Source organism: Gouania willdenowi, chromosome 8 (genome assembly GCF_900634775.1).
Source record: "Gouania willdenowi chromosome 8, fGouWil2.1, whole genome shotgun sequence".
NCBI lineage: Eukaryota > Metazoa > Chordata > Actinopteri > Blenniiformes > Gobiesocidae > Gouania > Gouania willdenowi.
The window spans coordinates 24,812,523-24,830,455 of record NC_041051.1 but is presented as its reverse complement, the minus strand read 5'-3'; the positions used below and the strand labels follow the sequence as shown (position 1 = coordinate 24,830,455).

The 17,933-nt window shown below is 38.5% G+C and overlaps 1 protein-coding gene across 4 annotated transcripts; it reads right to left on the bottom strand.

Annotated features, from left to right (window-relative positions):
- Window positions 1–315: 315 nt before the first annotated feature.
- Window positions 316–9,981, bottom strand: LOC114468338 (protein HEG). 4 transcript variants are annotated; one of them, XM_028455177.1, is made up of 14 exons: window positions 9,477–9,981; window positions 8,704–8,841; window positions 8,313–8,411; window positions 8,113–8,222; window positions 7,978–8,036; window positions 6,722–6,855; window positions 6,499–6,633; window positions 5,784–5,826; window positions 5,660–5,697; window positions 5,485–5,572; window positions 4,201–4,393; window positions 1,913–1,945; window positions 1,571–1,616; window positions 316–521 (listed from the first exon to the last, which is right to left on the bottom strand). In XM_028455177.1, exons 1-14 carry the CDS (start codon window positions 9,955–9,957, stop codon window positions 508–510), a joined length of 1,611 nt encoding a protein of 536 aa, XP_028310978.1. In that variant the 5' UTR covers window positions 9,958–9,981; the 3' UTR covers window positions 316–507. The 4 variants fall into 4 exon arrangements, with proteins under 4 accessions (XP_028310978.1, XP_028310979.1, XP_028310977.1 ...); XM_028455178.1 differs by lacking the exon at window positions 1,913–1,945; XM_028455175.1 differs by lacking the exon at window positions 316–521 and having other exon boundaries at window positions 1,019–1,616.
- Window positions 9,982–17,933: the final 7,952 nt, after the last annotated feature.

Below are 17,933 nucleotides of genomic sequence, written 5' to 3'. Positions count from 1 at the left end.
GTGTGTGTTTTACAGCTGATTTAGGACCCGTTATTATAAGAGAGGCTAACAGAAAGTTAAGGTTAACTTTTATTAGGTTATTTATTTCAGGCTCAGTAATTGTGATTACTTATAATTGAACGTTAGTAATTGATAATTGTAATTGACTTTCTGAGGATAAAAAAATAATTGCAATTAAATTATAATTGGAAAAAATGCTGGTCACTATAATTGTAATTGAACATGGGTAATTGAAAACGTAATTGTAACAGAAAAATGTAATTGAGCCCAACCCTGTTAGCCACATTTGAGAAAAAAGGAAAATGAAAGGGTTTGCGTTTAAATTCATTTAATGTCACTGCAAAGACATAATAATTTACAACAACTGTACACATGTTCTCACACACACAGAGATATTGAAGGTTGAGAAGGAAGTGGAGGACGGTAATGGCACATCTGAGTGAGACTGGCTGCTTCCCGAGACGCTCGAAACAGGCACGTTCTGCAAGTGCAGCTTACACAGAATACTCAGGAGGACGACGCTACAACAACAAGAAAAAGTCCCTTTAACACAGTAGCGAGCAGGGGATCCAGCCCCTTTAGTCAACATCATTCGTTTCCTTACAAAAATAAATGTCACTTTTAAGAAAAATACCCATGAGCCCACGTTTGTTGGGTTTTTGATTCCAAAAGAAGCATTTGAGGTAAACTTGACACTTAAGTGCAATCAGTGATATAATGATAATCATTTACTTATTACTTTCAAGCATTACAAACAAAACTGTGAAAACTGAAGCATCAGCTAAGTCAGTGGTTCCCAAACAGGGGTACGTGTGCCTCTGGGGCTACAGGAGCACATTGCAGGGGGTACGCAGAAAAATTGAACAATTAATTTAAAAATGATCAGAAAATGTTCTTTGTTCTTTTTTAGGCTATTTTTTTTTTTGGACAAATTCACCACAAATTAACAGTACTATTGCTCAATAAATCACTATATTTTATTGTAATTTATTGAAACAGGATTATGTTTATGCTTCATAGGCCATTTTATCACACTTCTGACAATAGGAGACAATAATTCCACTTTAGATTACACTCATTGTTTTGAATTTGTAGATTAAGCCTTAGCGAACCAATGTTCAAGACCCATTTAGAGGTTTATGAGAGTCCACTGTTCCACAAATGAAAAAGCATGTGAAATTATGGAGAGGGTCCTTATTATATGAAGAGGGGGTACACTTGAGTTGTGTAAATGTAACATGTACTTGGGACAAGAAAGATTGGGAACCACTGTGCTAAGTAGACTAATGCATTTCATTTACAGGGCAACAGCAATCTCTGCTGGTGAAAATCAATCAGAGCAACACAAACAAACTGGTGAGTGTTTGCTTTAGTATTATGCTGTAATCACTGGTTTATATTTGATTTAAAAAAAAAAAAATTAATCTTCTGATAAATAGTGTCTGTAGTTCCAAAAAGGTTACGTTTTGATCCCTCGATGGAGTTTTTCAGTCTCTTTTCTCGTCTCCTGGTAAAAAGTAGGGGTTCTCGTGGCCTTGAACCAGGTATGAGTAGCGAGATGGGTTTTTACCTTTAAACGTCTTCATTTTCTCTGGGTTAAGATCATATGATCCCGACTGAAATGTGGAGGTAGAAGCAGAGGGAAAGTTTTGTTAGTTTCAGAGACTTTGATTACTTACTTACTTACACATGCACACACACACACACACACACGCACAAAAAAAAGCACCCAACACCAAAAATCACTACTTCTTGTAATCAAGCTCCCACTCATTCCACTTAGCATTGAGATCATTAAAACCAAGAAAGCTTCCCATCACCGGTACACACACACATACACACACACAGGTCAGCGTGGATATTGAGCAGAAGGACACTTTTAGAGGCAAACAGAATCAGAGCCGTGCCTTACCTTCTTCCATCTTTTCTCCTTCAGCTCAAATCCCTAAAGCAACACACTGGGAGTCAGGCAAAGCAGGGGATGGTGCTACATGCTAGCGCTGTGGCTACGCTTTAGATCAGGGCTGTCAAACTCATTTTACCTCGGGGGGGGGCCAAAAACGTTTGATCTCCAGTGGGCCGCAGATTATAGGCAGAAAAGAATGAGCACTTCATTATCTCCAATTATTGTGGGATTGTTTGTGAGAAGTTGCAGGAATTTATGGAAAATTGAGAGTTCTTTCAACAATTTCCGCGGAAATACAGGGAAACCTTGTTAACGGGTATACAGCAGCCCGCCTACCTGCCTGTTCATGACAGTTCTAATCATCTAGAGATGCTTTTAGGTTTTCTTTCTTTTATACACTGGGTTTTTCTATCAAATATGTATAAATATCTGGTCATTGAACATTGGGCCAGGAGCGCACATCTTTCGGGAACACTGCATGGGTCCCACAATCGTTCACCTGTACTTAAAGTGAGTTTCCTTTAAATAAGCGGCCGCGTCCTCTGGTGACAAGCTTACGACATACTACAAACTATTTTCGAGCATCACATTATGTAAACAATATGGTTTCTGCACAGAGTATGCGCTCGCACGTCAGTGTTTGTGAACATGTGGGCCGCTGTGCCAGTTTTACTAAACTTTATAGCTACTGATACAGTCAAAATATGGTCGCTATCCGTGGTGCTGAACTGATTTGAATTTGTGTTAGTGACCATTCTAATGTTTTTGTTGTTCTTATGTTTTGTTTTACTTCATGTCCGTTTCATGGACTTGTAAATGACATAGTCGCTGTTGCATGTGTATGTTGTAAAATGATGTTATCATGAGCTTTATTAGTTGGGTTTAAAGGGTCCGGTCATTTTCCCCACCCCCGGCTCTGATTTGTACCGCAACCGGGTTTAGCCATTGGTGTATTAGCTGAACTGGTGATCAGTTTCTGAAGATACGTCACGACAGACGCACCTCCAATCACATGGCTGCGAGGGGGCCATACCACACATTGAACACTTTTTACATTTTAGGTTGCCTTTTAAAATCCGGCCAGTGACACCAGATGAAAACTAGCCTCTTTTGGCAAACACTGGCTCATTTACAGCATGTCTGTCTTTTAATGTGCATTGTCCCGTTTAAATAATCCATAAATAAAAATGTTCATGGTATTTTTCCCGCTAAATTGGTGTTTAGTAGTGTAGCTAACGTGGCCCTAGCGTTATTTCAACTTAGCTCTCGTGATTTTCTAAATCATCTTAATCATATAAATTGAATATTAACCCCGTTTGGTACGATTTCAGGAACTTTACCAGTCAGTAAAAGTCATCTAAACAGGGCAGAATAAGGAAATGGAAATGAAATGGGAAAGTGTAAAATGACGTGGAAACGGGTAAACCCAGAAATGGAATTCGGGAATTTTTGAAACGTAAAATCAGAGGCCGTACAAATACTGTTCGGTTTAATTGAATTTGTAACTTTGGAGGGACTGAGATATCAACATCTGCAGCCGACACTGGGTGCTCTAAAGCAGTGGTTCTCAAACTTTTGTCTGACTACAACATTTTATATTATAAAACCCATCTATAGAGCATAATGATGGAATAAATACGAGTAATAAAAGATATTTTAAAGAATCTAACTTTGTCAAAAACTGGAATCAAGATTGACTTTTGCATTTGCAGTTCATGTTTAAATCGAGATAATTTCCATCATCATTTTTATAATTGTCATTTTTAACTGAAAATAAACTTTATAAAATAATAAAATGAACATTAATAAAAAAAATAAAAAACAGAAAAAGATTTAATTAACATTTAAAAAAATAGAAACTTAAATAAAAAATAATTGAAAAATGTAGTGTCATTGCGTACTACCATTTGAGAAACACTGCTCTAAAGGGCCGGATTTGGCCCCCGGGCCTTGAGTTTGACACATGCTTTAGTTGGTTGGATCAAACTTGTCACTAAGCTTTGGCTTTCACAACTTGTCATCATCATTGTGGTTAATCAGTCTCTACAGTGAGCATAAGGATGAGGAACTGCAGATGAAACAGTTAATGCCTCTGTGATGGAGCTGGTACTTATTATTGTATTCAAATTACATTCAGCTAACCAGCTTCTGCACCAGTGGCATTTACACAGATGCTAAATGAAGCCTTAAATGAAAGCTGAAGTTCAAACAGTCCATGCTCACTGGGTGTGTTAGTTAGCAGCACAATAAGGAAACAAGATGACAGCAAACAATGAGTTCCTCCTCAAGCTCACCGATCCATTGCTGTACTGCTTTTTCTCCACCAGGGTGTTAGTACTGCCTCCTTCTGTCATCTCCATGGAGGGAGTGTAGCTCCAGTTGGAGTTGGCTCTAGGGATGGGCGTGACACCGCTGGGCCACGACTGGTTCAGGTCGCCTGCGTAAGGACTGGTGGTGTGGTCGGCTTTGCTGTTTGAGCTGGTCCTCCTGATGCACAGAGGGAAACGTTAGTTTTCATCATGTCTTTAAAAAGCCTTTCCCTCTTTTTTCTCCTTCATTACACTATTTTTGGGGTGTCTTTTGGGTATTCTTTGTGTTGCCTTCTTTTTTTTTCTTGCACATATTCTGAGCTGTATTGTACAGAAGCGTAGAGCTGCCACAAGTGAAAATACATTTTGGATCACTATATTGTATGAACAATATAATTATATTGTACAAACTTGATAGTATATGGTACAAACAATATACTTATATTGTAAGAATAATATAGTACAGTGATTCTCAACTGGTGGGTCGGGACCCAAAACATATTCATAAATGATTCCTTACCCCTTTAGCACTGAAAGAATATCTGTAATATTACATGAATATCTGCAAAAGTGACGTTTTTCTATTAGCTCTGTCTGCTAGCATAGCATCTCTTCTTCACTGCACAGAATAGCTGCTTCCCAACCGACCACTGGGTTACCAGCGCCCTCTGCTGGTTCAAACAAATATCTGACGTAAATACAGTGCAGACTGGTTTTTTTTTAAGTCCAATTGTTAAGGCACAAAATACATTTTCAGTTGCACTTTTAAAAAGAAAAAGAACTATTTTGCAGTTTTGCATTGTTTACTATAGAACCAGAATTTAAATTAATAGGCTTCTTCTTCATTTGTATTATTCCTTTATTTATTTCATTCAAGATTTATTTTTTGCATTGTTTTGAATAGTTTATCAAGGGATTCTTTTGACAATGAAAAATAAAAGGAAAATAGTACAGTATTTTCTAGTTTTTTTTTCCCCAAAAAAATAAAGGAATATTTTTCAATCATCATTTGTCGACAGTCCCATTTTGTAAAATAAATCGTGAGAGAATCGTATCGTGAACCCAGTATTGTGAATCGAATCGTATCGGGAGTTGAGTGAATCATTACATCCCTAATTATAATACCATACTAACCTGATTAATAAAATGTGAAATAAGAAAATACATACATTACAGGTAGTTATTATTTATTATTATTGTTATTTTATTTATTTTCTTATTTTTTTTTCGTATCTCATGGTCAGATTAGAGTGTTCAGTTTGCTCTTACCAGCAGCAGTAAATGAGCAAACCCAGGACCAGGATGAGCAGAATTCCTCCCAGCACACAGGAGACGATGACCACAGCCAGCAGGGCGGCTGTGGAAGCACAACAGGCAAGTGTTGGGTGAACAAGCGGCTGCTGAAACCACCTCAGCCAGTTGGACAAATGGTGACATTACTTACAGTCAGAGCAGTTAAAGCCAGCGTACCCAAAGGGACACCTGAGGGACAACACACACACTGAGAGCTGGAACACACACACATATGCACATATGGCTTATATATGATTTAAAACGTTTGTACTCACGGCTGGCACTGATCTCCATCTGCCTTCTGCCCACTTGGACATGCTGATAGAAGACACACACACACACACACACACCCTCAGCTTTGGTTTCTGCCTTGTCTTGAGATCTAATTCCGCCACGAGTTCTCAGAGCCACCAAATAAATGTCACAGATAAATGAAGTGAGAGTCAAACATCAGCTTTTCACCTTGTCTGAGCCTTTTACCCTGTGCTCTCGCTTATTATTACTGTCCTTTTGACAACTGATTAAAATGAAAAGGCCTACGTAACTGTGGTAAAACACCCAGGTCTATGAGGTGTTAAAATGACATGAAGACAAATGTTTGTTGTTGTTTTTTTATTATCCGTATCAGTCAACAACCAAGGCAGAAATATTGATGTTGTATCAGAAAAGAAAGAGTAGTATGAGGACACACTTGTACTGTGGAATACTGTGCGGTATTCCAAAGTGTATTCTGTGTTCTAAAGTCAATCAATCAATCAATCAATCAATCTTTTATTTGTATAGCGCCAAATCCTAACCAATGGTATCTCAAGACACTTTACAGTAGAGCAGTCTTAAGGACGGACTCTTCATTTTATGGATACACACATATGCATATATACGTATACACACATACATATGTATCCCACACCCGACATGAATTCATGTTGGGTGTGGGAAGTGAAGTGAAGTCATTGATTTATTAAAACTTAAGACAGTGCTGATTGTTACCTTTACAGCTGGTGTTGGAATACACGATGGAGGTGTAGCCTTCCATACAGGAGCAGAAAGCCAAGCCGTCTCTGCTTATGCACGTTGTGGTGGAGACGTCACAATGAAACGGTATCTGTCCACAAGGATCTGTGTCTTTGACACAACCAGCAGACATCAGGTGTAAAACATACTGTTGTAGTAGGAGCGCAATTCATACATTTGTGGGCCAGTCAGCTCTTACCTGTGTAGCTCGCGTTTGCCAGTAATCCATGTGAGCCGTTGATGTTATCAATAATAGCCTGATTAACAGAATCTTGAGTAACAGCTGCAGTGGTTCTGAAGATGTTATTCACGGTTGCTTGCACACTTCCTGGTCTGTGGAATAGCACAAAAACAGGGTGACCCTTCACTTGAAATGTTGAACATAAGGCTGACATATTGTTGTCATTATCTGTCATTAGCATGAATAAGGTATCATGAAGGCTGTCATTAAGTGTTGTTCACTAAATTATGACACCTTTCGCTAAATTATGACACTAGAGATCTAGTGGGGTTGGGTAGAGTTAGGGGTTAGGGGTTAGGGCAGGAATGGACTGGCTATCTGGCATACCAGGCCTCGTCTTGGTGGGCCGGTTTAGTCCACCATGTTTTTTTTTTGATGAGCGGGTGGCCAAAAATGGTCCAAAACATGGCAAGAAAAGCGTGTAAAGTGACTAAAATTGGCAAAAAGCAGTCAAGAGTGGCCAGAAAGTAGGCAAATAAAGAGGAAACATGTAATGACAAAGGGTAGCTTAAATGGGCAAAATGTGGCAATGAATAGTGAAAAAGGGAAAATGTGGGATGAAAAGAGGCAAAATGTAGGAAAACTAGTGGTACTTATTGGGCAAAAGTTAGCTTATTTGGATAAAAAGTGGCAAAAAAAATTAAAGATAGGACAAATATTCGATAAAAGTGTCAAAATGATCTGGCAATAATGTACAAAAAAAATAGGAATATTTATTGGCAAAAGGTAGCTAAAGTCTGAAAAGAGTGTCAGAACTTTTTGAAGAGTCCCAAAAATGGGACAAAATGGCAAAAAAAAAAAAAAAAGGGGAAACAAGATTTCCACCTTTTAAAGTTTTCTAGGGGAATTGTTAAAATTTATACATCAATTTGAATTTGAAATAGCCACATGTTGAGCATCACTGACTTAAAAACGGCTTCTACATGGTGTCCGATGATAATGTAGTGGGCTGGACAGAAAATGCCAGTGCTGAATTTTTTTCCCAGTCTATCCCTGGGTTAGGATAACGAACAACACTTAATGACAGCCTTCATCACACCTTATTCATGCTAATGACACGTGTCATGTCATAATAATGACAGCGTAATATCAGCCTTATGTATAAAACTTCAGGTAAAGTGTTACTAAAACAGCAATGCAATCCAAGAACTTTAGTGGCTAATTTTCATGCAAAAGAGAACATTTTTACAATATTTTGTTTTGCCAATACTCACGTTAGTTGCACAACATCAGACCGAATGTACCCTGATTGATTTTTTAGGATGTTATTGAGCTACAAAACAGAACAAAGATGTGTTAATGCCTCATTATGATTCATAAGAGGTATGAGCGATATTGGCCAGGCCTACCTCTGCAGAGATGTCCGCTGAGGTTTTCTGGAATATGCTGGAGGATCTGTTCCTCATGTCCTCTTCAAAGGTCAGGGAGACCAGATGAAGTTGACCAGTGAAAACTCGAGCTGAGCAAGGAGGTCAGAATGTAAACACAGGATGAGAGCATCAGCTTTTGATTGTCTCTCCTCAGTATAAGTAGTTTATCATTTACTTACCAGACTGACATTGTCCATTTTCAAGGTAGTCACCAGTAAGACACTGACAAGCACCATCAAGGCAGATGCTTTGAGCTGGGCAGGGACTGGAAGGACATGCTGTCAACCAAGAGACAATAAGCTTTTAAAAAATACATTATTAATTGTACAAAACATATTATAGTATTTAAAGATGCTGGAGATTAAATATTTTTATCAAATAAAGAAACAGTATAGGCCTCATCAATCAATACAACGAAAATAATTTGCTCAAAAGAGATAGAAAATGTATTGATGTTGTTGGACAAGTTTGCCGAGTTGCATTATGGGATGTGGAGTCCCGGAGACTAGACTATGACTAATAAAAAAAAAAAATGCATGTGAACAAAAACTATATCTAAACATTACCAACCTATGAGAGGACCCTGCGTGGTGACGGGCGCAGTTGTTGAGGCCGACTGGCTTGGACTCGATGGTGGATTCATGGTAGTGGCAGTAACATGGGCTGTGCTGGTGATGTTGGTGTTCTGGTCTGTTGTCCCATCAGTAGCTTAGAATGAATACAGTATGAGAATATTCAAAACAAGTCATGTAGCCAACATCCATCCAGGTGTTAAACATGTGTCTGTGGAAGCAGCTGGAGACCAGAATGTCTTATCCAGTAATGACAGTGTAGGCCTCATAGATTAAAAAATGTTTAATTCTTGCTTGAAAGTTTGTTTTGATCTCCACTTTAAACACTCTCTTATTGACATTGTGTGAAAAGTTTCGCGCATTGCATTGGGGGATGCATAGAAGTGCTTCTGTTTCTTTGTATTTGCCCCCCCAAAAAATTTGGCAAAGTTACTTCAATACATTTCGGGCAAAATTGAACAAAGTAAAACAAAACTGGTCAAGTGAATAACTGTAAGTAATCCTTGTCTGATGAAGAAGAGAAATCACAGTAAGAAATAAGTAAAAACACTTCTATGCATCAGTCTGTGCGACTCCACATTACACAATGCAACGCAGGAAACTTTTTCTGACACTGTCAATAAGAGAGTGTTTACATTAGAAGATTTATCCATGAGGTCTACATTAATTCTTCATCTGTTAAAAAAGTTAAGTCTTTTCTGTGTTCCATCCCACCTGCATTTTTAAGGATGTACATACATATATACATGCTTATCATCCTGTCAGTATTACCTCCTTGGGTGGTTGCTGAGGGACTAGGGGTGGTGGTGTTGCCTGGGGAGCTGCTTGAAGGGACAGAGCTGGAGGTAGAGTTGGATGGAGATGTAGTGGGTGGGAGTCCGCTTGTGTTTGTAGTAACCGTGGAGGACAAAACAGGAGTCGTGTGCTCTGTTGGTGGGACTGGTGAGGGACTGGTATTGTTGCTTGTTGAAGGCATAACTGTGGTTGTGTCTGTAGTGGAATTAATTGTTGTCATGTGATCAGTGGGTGCACTTGTTGTCATGTTGTTATCAATGGGTGCACTTGTTGTCATGGTGTGATCAATGGGTGCACTTGTTGTCATGTTGTGATCAGTGGGTGCACTTGTTGTCATGTTGGGATCAATGGGTGCACTTGTTGTCATGTTGTGATCAATGGGTGCACTTGTTGTCATGTTGTGATCAGTGGGTGCACTTGTTGTCATGTTGTGATCAATGGGTGCACTTGTTGTCATGTTGTGATCAGTGGGTGCACTTGTTGTCATGTTGTGATCAATGGGTGCACTTGTTGTCATGTTGTGATCAGTGGGTGCACTTGTTGTCATGTTGTGATCAGTGGGTGCACTTGTTGTCATGTTGTGATCAGTGGGTGCACTTGTTGTCATGTTGTGATCAGTGGGTGCACTTGTTGTCATGTTGTGATTAGTAGGTGCACTTGTTGTCATGTTGTGATCAATGGGTGCACTTGTTGTCATGTTGTGATCAGTAGGTGCACTTGTTGTCATGTTGTGATCAATGGGTGCACTTGTTGTCATGTTGTGATCAATGGGTGCACTTGTTGTCATATTGTGATCAATGGGTGCACTTGTTGTCATGTTGTGATCAGTAGGTGCACTTGTTGTCATGTTGTGATCAATGGGTGCACTTGTTGTCATGTTGTGATCAGTGGGTGCACTTGTTGTCATGTTGTGATCAGTGGGTGCACTTGTTGTCATGTTGTGATCAATGGGTGCACTTGTTGTCATGTTGTGATCAATGGGTGCACTTGTTGTCATATTGTGATCAATGGGTGCACTTGTTGTCATGTTGTGATCAGTGGGTGCACTTGTTGTCATGTTGTGATCAATAGGTGCACTTGTTGTCATGTTGTGATCAATGGGTGCACTTGTTGTCATGTTGTGATCAGTGGGTGCACTTGTTGTCATGTTGTGATCAATGGGTGCACTTGTTGTCATGTTGTGATCAATGGGTGCACTTGTTGTCATGTTGTGATCAGTGGGTGCACTTGTTGTCATGTTGTGATCAATGGGTGCACTTGTTGTCATGTTGTGATCAATGGGTGCACTTGTTGTCATGTTGTGATCAATGGGTGCACTTGTTGTCATGTTGTGATCAGTGGGTGCACTTGTTGTCATGTTGTGATCAGTGGGTGCACTTGTTGTCATGTTGTGATCAATGGGTGCACTTGTTGTCATGTTGTGATCAGTGGGTGCACTTGTTGTCATGTTGTGATCAGTAGGTGCACTTGTTGTCATGTTGTGATCAGTAGGTGCACTTGTTGTCATGTTGTGATCAATGGGTGCACTTGTTGTCATGTTGTGATCAGTAGGTGCACTTGTTGTCATGTTGTTATCAATGGGTGCACTTGTTGTCATGTTGTGATCAATGGGTGCACTTGTTGTCATGTTGTTATCAATGGGTGCACTTGTTGTCGTGTTGTGATCAATGGGTGCACTTGTTGTCATGTTGTGATCAATGGGTGCACTTGTTGTCATGTTGTGATCAGTAGGTGCACTTGTTGTCATGTTGTGATCAATGGGTGCACTTGTTGTCATGTTGTGATCAGTAGGTGCACTTGTTGTCATGTTGTGATCAATGGGTGCACTTGTTGTCATTTTGTTATCAATGGGTGCACTTGTTGTCATGTTGTGATCAATGGGTGCACTTGTTGTCATGTTGTGATCAATGGGTGCACTTGTTGTCATTTTGTTATCAATGGGTGCACTTGTTGTCATGTTGTGATCAATGGGTGCACTTGTTGTCATGTTGTGATCAGTTGTGATCATGTTGGTTGAAACGAGGCTCCGTGAAACCGTTGTGCGTGACTCAGAAGAAGTGACTGTCCCTTCTGTGGTGCTCTCTTGTGCGCTCACTCCTATAGTTCATAAAAATCACAAAAACAATCAGATTTACTTTCTTTTTTTTTTACAAATCACATCTTACAAAATATTTGAGGGAGGGTGGTTATTGAGGAAAAATCTGAAAACTGCAGCGTCATCTTGTTAAAGAGTAACTAAACCCCTGCTTTCTTGCCTTGATTATGGTCGTACTCCTCTAGCAGTAAGACACGCAGCAAGTTCACAGCTGAGATTTGTCACTACAATCGTGACGTGAAGCTCACATAGCCCTATAGACATCACTCAGGGGCAAACAGCCCTGCTCTCCCACCATGAGCCTACCACCACCTCATGCACCCACATAAACCAGGAAGATGCACAAACAGCAACAAGGAGTACACACACATCTACGTCCACGCAGAGACAGAAGTGCAGAGTTAAAAACATCAACGCTGAAGAAAGGAGTTCCGCATTGGAACTCTCAATCAATGCTCACTGAGGTCTGTGATTGGAGGAAACCCTCCTTCCTTCTCTCAGCTTTTATGGAGGGGCGGGGCCAACAGTGAAAGTTGGAAGAATCTGTCTCAGCCAATAGCAAAATGTACTTTTAATAGCTGGCGTTCAACTCTTAGAGGAGAGTATATCTGACATTTTACAACATAGACTGTAAAAAGAATGGACGGGAGAAGCTCCTCCAACAGTGAAGCTTTATTATTTTAGAGCTCCCCCTGCTGACTGGCTGCAGTATTGATCATAAACCCCGCCTCCTCAATGATAACAGATGAGAGATTGGTCAAACTGTAAAGTTAAAATACTCGTCACATATTTCTTTTCCAAACCTAAACTCTGCTGTGATCATTAGTTATGTTATTATCACCCTACATTGTGTTCAAATGCTCCTTTTTCTGTGAAGTTTGTTTTAAGTTATTTGAGGTTGAAAAATGGGATTTTACATCATATATGACAATGATTGACAGCTGCGGATCTTGCGTAGCTCTCTTTGTGAAGGAAAGCCGAGACGCCATTTAACTAGATATTTACTGTAGTTCTTGGATTGCATTGCTGTTTTTAGTAACACTTTACCTGAAGTTTTATATGTAAGGCTGTTAATACGCTGTCATTATTATGACATGACACCTGTCATCGGCATGAATAAGGTGTGGTGAAGGCTGTCACTAACTCAAATATTTAACTAAACAGCTGCCAAAGTAATGACTGTAGTTACAGTAAACACCGGGAGTGCAGGGTGCAGTAAAAATGAAATGTGTTCCCAACATGGGAACAATTGATGAAAGGATATAGCACGCGGAACCGACTTGTATAAATTACAATGTGTGTAATGACTTTAAAACAGACTTAGATAATATTAGAAGAGAACGTGTTGAAACAGTCCATGTCAACATCATACAGGAGCCGCCAAATTACACATGCAATGATGTGCTGAAGCAAAATACAAGTAAATTAGCAAACATTTCCATATCAATGCATTTGTCTTCAAATGAAAGCTTCTGGGCACTGGGGCTGACATGAATAATAGCTCAGAACTCACAATCTGTGCAGTGCATCTGGACATGTTATTGTTAAAATGCACAAAATCACACATAGATATGAATCTACAATACGTTTTGATAATGACACAAACACGATGTAATGTGTGTGAAATTAAACCAAAACACAATCGTTAGGATAAAGACAATTACGCTTGCTGTGTTTTTAGCATGGCCATTTTAGGATTTTTTTTTTTCTTGCACTTAAAGAAGTGGACTTTAGAAAAGGAATATATTTTATGTATATTTTTATTTCTAAACAAAATGACAGAATACACTTTCACATCCATGGTTTTAGAACAATATCTCGCATTCACACACAATTTTTTCACCATAAACGGGTGGCCTAATCTTATTATTATATTATATTATACTATAATTGATGTATTAAAATGTATTACAATAATATGTTTATGTTTGTTTGTAAATATTGTAAATATGTGCCCATATGTTGTTGCAGTTTTGTTCAACAAATAGTATTATTATTGTTTTTACAGCCTTATTATATGATTATACTCCCCTTGTTATTCATGTTTCATTTATTCATTCCCAACATTAAAGTGCTATTTTCTTTTACTCTTCTTGCTGCTGTATCAAAACAACTTCTCCCATGGTGGGATAAATAATGGTCTAACTTATCATATCTTATGTGTCAAGTGCAGCCAATTTGTTCGACCGCGGCTCAGCCAGTGTGACCATGACGTGTGATTGTTATAAGAGAGTGACCGGCCGTTCTACTTCTGTGTTTGAATAAGTACAAAAAGTGACAGTAAAAGATTATCTGAATCAAATATTTGATAATGATTCACAAACACATTGATGCCAGGTTTCTGCTGATTGTAAATTAGTGACTATTCTTCAGTAGAAAGGTTAGACCTTAACTTCACCAGCAACAAAAATGTGATTGTTTGATCTGAGGGCCTGAGCATCATTACAGCAAAGAGCAAATGGTGTGTGTCTGATTTTGTTGCTGATTTGTGTGTTTTCGGAGACATTTTGTGTAGTTTTCTTGTTGTTTTGAGTTAAATTTATATGTATTTTTCATGTTGTTTTGAGTATTTCTCATGTAATTTGTGGGTTTTGCAACTGTTATTATAGATTTGTAGTCATCTCGTGTATTTTTGTTGTCCTTTTGTGTATTTTTCTGTGATTTTACTAGGTGTTTTGCAGTCACTTGTGTGTATTGAGTGTATTTTTGCTGTTTTGTGTATTTTTTCCCCATAAATTTTTTGTGGGTCCCAGGGTGAAACCAGTTGAGAAACCCTGATTTAGGTGATATATTTTTCTTGTGTCCATCCTCTTTGCGGAAGGAAAAACATTAAATAAGATTAGATCTATTAAATATGTGTGCCAGGCCCTGCGTGACCTCATGTCTCTATCACTTGGTAACAAAGTTATGGTTATGACGTTAATGTACACACACACAAATACATAGCTGTCAAGCAAGTGGGGAGCAGTCAGTTGTGCAAGATGAGGAAGTGAAAAATAATGCAATAACATGATGTTCATTAAATAAAGGAGTGGCCTGAGTATATGTAGTAATACCAATACCAATATAATTCTGTGACAGACTCCTTTAGATTAGGATTTAACATCTGACTAATCTTTGCGGATCACTGGAGGTTAATTAAAGATTAATGAAAAAGACTTGTGGATCAAAATCAGGCAGTACTGGAGGAACATTTCCACACTCTTCTTATGATGTCTGAGTGAAAGGTCAAGTGCTTCCAGATCGTTCCTGCCCAACAGGAATTCTGTGGAATCTCAAAAGGCACCACTTTTATCAGCCACTTTCAAAATAAAAGAATAGCAGTCAATTTTTGAAATTCTTGAACACCTAGTGTACACTTCGTGCTGTAGATTAAGCAAGTTTTTATAGACTTGCTTTATTGGAACAGGTGGCTGCAAGCAGGTAAAGCCACACCCTGAGTTAAAGCTGTCAAACTCATAAATGGTTTTAGTGTATTGAGTTGAAACACAAAAAGTGGCGTTAATTCTGATTGAGTGAATCACTTAATTTTGCTTAAGTGTCTTATCAGCAGTGAGAGAAGAATCTTATCTGCATTACAACATAATGGTCCTAATGGAAAAAGTACAGTTTGCTTGTGTTTCTTAGTTTAGCAATGGGTGCTAATACTACTTAGCGCTGAAGTGTTGTTTAAAGGTGCTGGAGATGAAAAACGTCATTATATAAGGACATGTAGGCCTCATAGATCAATAAATCAAAGATAATTTGCTCGGAAAAGTAAACGTACGAAGTTGATATTGCTGCTTCAAGGTTTGTTTTGATCTCAATTTGAAACGCTGTTTCGTACATTGCATTGTTGGATGTGGAGTCCCGGAGACAAATGCATTGAAGTGTTTATACTTCATTCTCACTGCGATTTCTTGTTTTTGCCCGAAAAAAACTCTGCCAAAGTGACTTCAAAACACATTTCTGGTGTTTTTCCTGAAAATAGCGACAAAACAGTGAAGGATGTTTATTTTGGGGTTTACAAGGAAAGATCTGATTCTGGACAAAATTGAATCTCTTGCAGAGTGAAGTGATTCCACAGGGAATAATACCAGGAACCAATTTCAAAGAAACACAAAAAATCACAGTAAGAATGGAGGAAAAGCGCTTTTATGTATCCGTCTACGGTACTCCACTTCCCACAATGCAATGTGAGAAACTTTTTCGAATTTTTTGAACAGCAATTTCACTATATCTTTATCTGCTAGAAAATATTTGTCTATAACAGCTTTAACTAAAGAGCTGCGACATTTAGTTTAGATTTATAATAATATTCAGTTAGTAAGTGGAATGACAGCATTGTTCTAAAGACGTGTCCTGAGGAACCCCGTCTGGTATGTTTTAGGTGTCTACCCTGCCTTTACAGACAACATTCAAATGACCCTCATTATCAGTGTTCTGCAGAGCTTAATGGGAATCAATTTATTTCCATCTGATGAGTCAGAGCAGGGTGAAATCTAAAGCCTTCAGGGCCGGGGGGCTCCCTGAGGACACGGGTTTGGGAAACACTGTAGCGGAGGTTTCTATCTCTGAGCACAGCTGCCGGAAATCTACTCAGCCTTTGTCTGGAGCTTTTAGGTCAGGAACTGTAAATTGTAGCTGGAGAAAGAAAAAAACAACAACGAGGAAACCCTCTCCTGTCTGTAAACCCACAACCTGCGGGAAATACCAAACTAAGATGTTGAACAGGGTGTCCAAAGTTAGCACGCTAACATTAGCATGCTGACACAAGAGCCTGCCTGAAGGAAACTTACCTTGAGGTGTTTACTTGAACAATTGAATTTTCTTGAAAAATTTGTCTTTACATATATATTCAGTGTAATTATTTGTTGGAAAAAAAGGCTTATTATCTTACTAATGAAAAGAGGTCTTGTTGTGTTGTTGATATAGACCACATGCTTCTCTCATTTTGTTTAGACCAAGGACCACTTAACCAGTAAAAGAAAACTCCTTGACAACAAAAATATCAAAGCCAATGGCTCTGTTTACTACTCCAACAATAATATAAAATTATAAACAAGAAAAACTCAAACTAGCTGTGTTCCCATTACTCTTGGAAATGCGCAAAATCTAAATAGCGCAATTTCGGAAAAAAAACAACCACTCAAATATTGCAAAAAAGTTTTTACGCTTTCATGAGGAGAAATTTCTGACGTTTCAATATTGAAATGTGTCACAAAAGCGCAATGGAAACGCTTTTTCCGCATATACACATCACAGAACGTGACGTACTTGGTCACATGACCACTTCTCTCCGAGAAAACACGTGTAAACAGAAGAGAAGACCGGGACATTTCTTAGCATTATACGATGGACGCACCTTTCCATTTATTTTTACTGCTAATCGACCTGCCAATCCATTTTCTGTTCAACGTGTTTAATTTTTTCACATAAGATCGTAAAAAGCAAAACTGCGTAGCTACGAGGCGGTGTCCGGAAGTAGCCGTAAAGTAAAACTATTCACATATACCCTCACAGATTGACATAGTTTTATGGTTAATTGCAAACAGTTTGAGAAACACTTAGATATTAGTTTTGGACTCGAGTCAGAAATTTGATAACTTTAGACTCAACTTGACAAAATCACCAAGGACTTGCAACTCGACTTAGACTTGAAAACAGATGACTCATTACTTAACTCAGACGTGAGCCTGTTAACTACCCTTCCATGACAAAATATTTTATAAAATGCAATTATTATTAATGAGCAATAATTCTACTCAAACCCCTGTGGGATAGCAGTCTGCCATGGGACTTTGATTGACAGGTCCACTTTTAAACAAACTGACAGCCAATCAGGAAGGAGCTGAAAACATCAAGTTAGGGTGAGAGCTGCAAAAAAAAAACTATATCAATGATATCCTTTGGGTTTAAAGATTATACCATGATTAATAATTGATTTGGAAAAATTACACCGCGTTCTACTTCCCAGTATAATTATTGTTTGTTTGGTTAACAGAGGGATTGCAAAATTTTAAATCTAAAAAGATGCTGAATTGATTTGTTTGTAACAGTGGTTTTCAAACTTTTTTGGCTCAAGTTCCCCCTTTTCTCTTAATCCTCTTTGTCTGACTACAACTTTTTGCTTAGAAAACTATTTAAAAACAACTATAGAGCATAATGATGGAAATAATGAAAGATAACACATATTTTAAAGAATTTGATTTTGTAAATAAGTGGAAAGAAACAGTATTTAGTGCAGGTTCCTAACCTTCTTTGGACTGTGACCCCATTTTGATAGCAATCATTTCTGGCGACCCCAAAAGTTTTTGATCATGTTTGAGCTCAGAATTTTTTTTTAACTGCATTTTAGT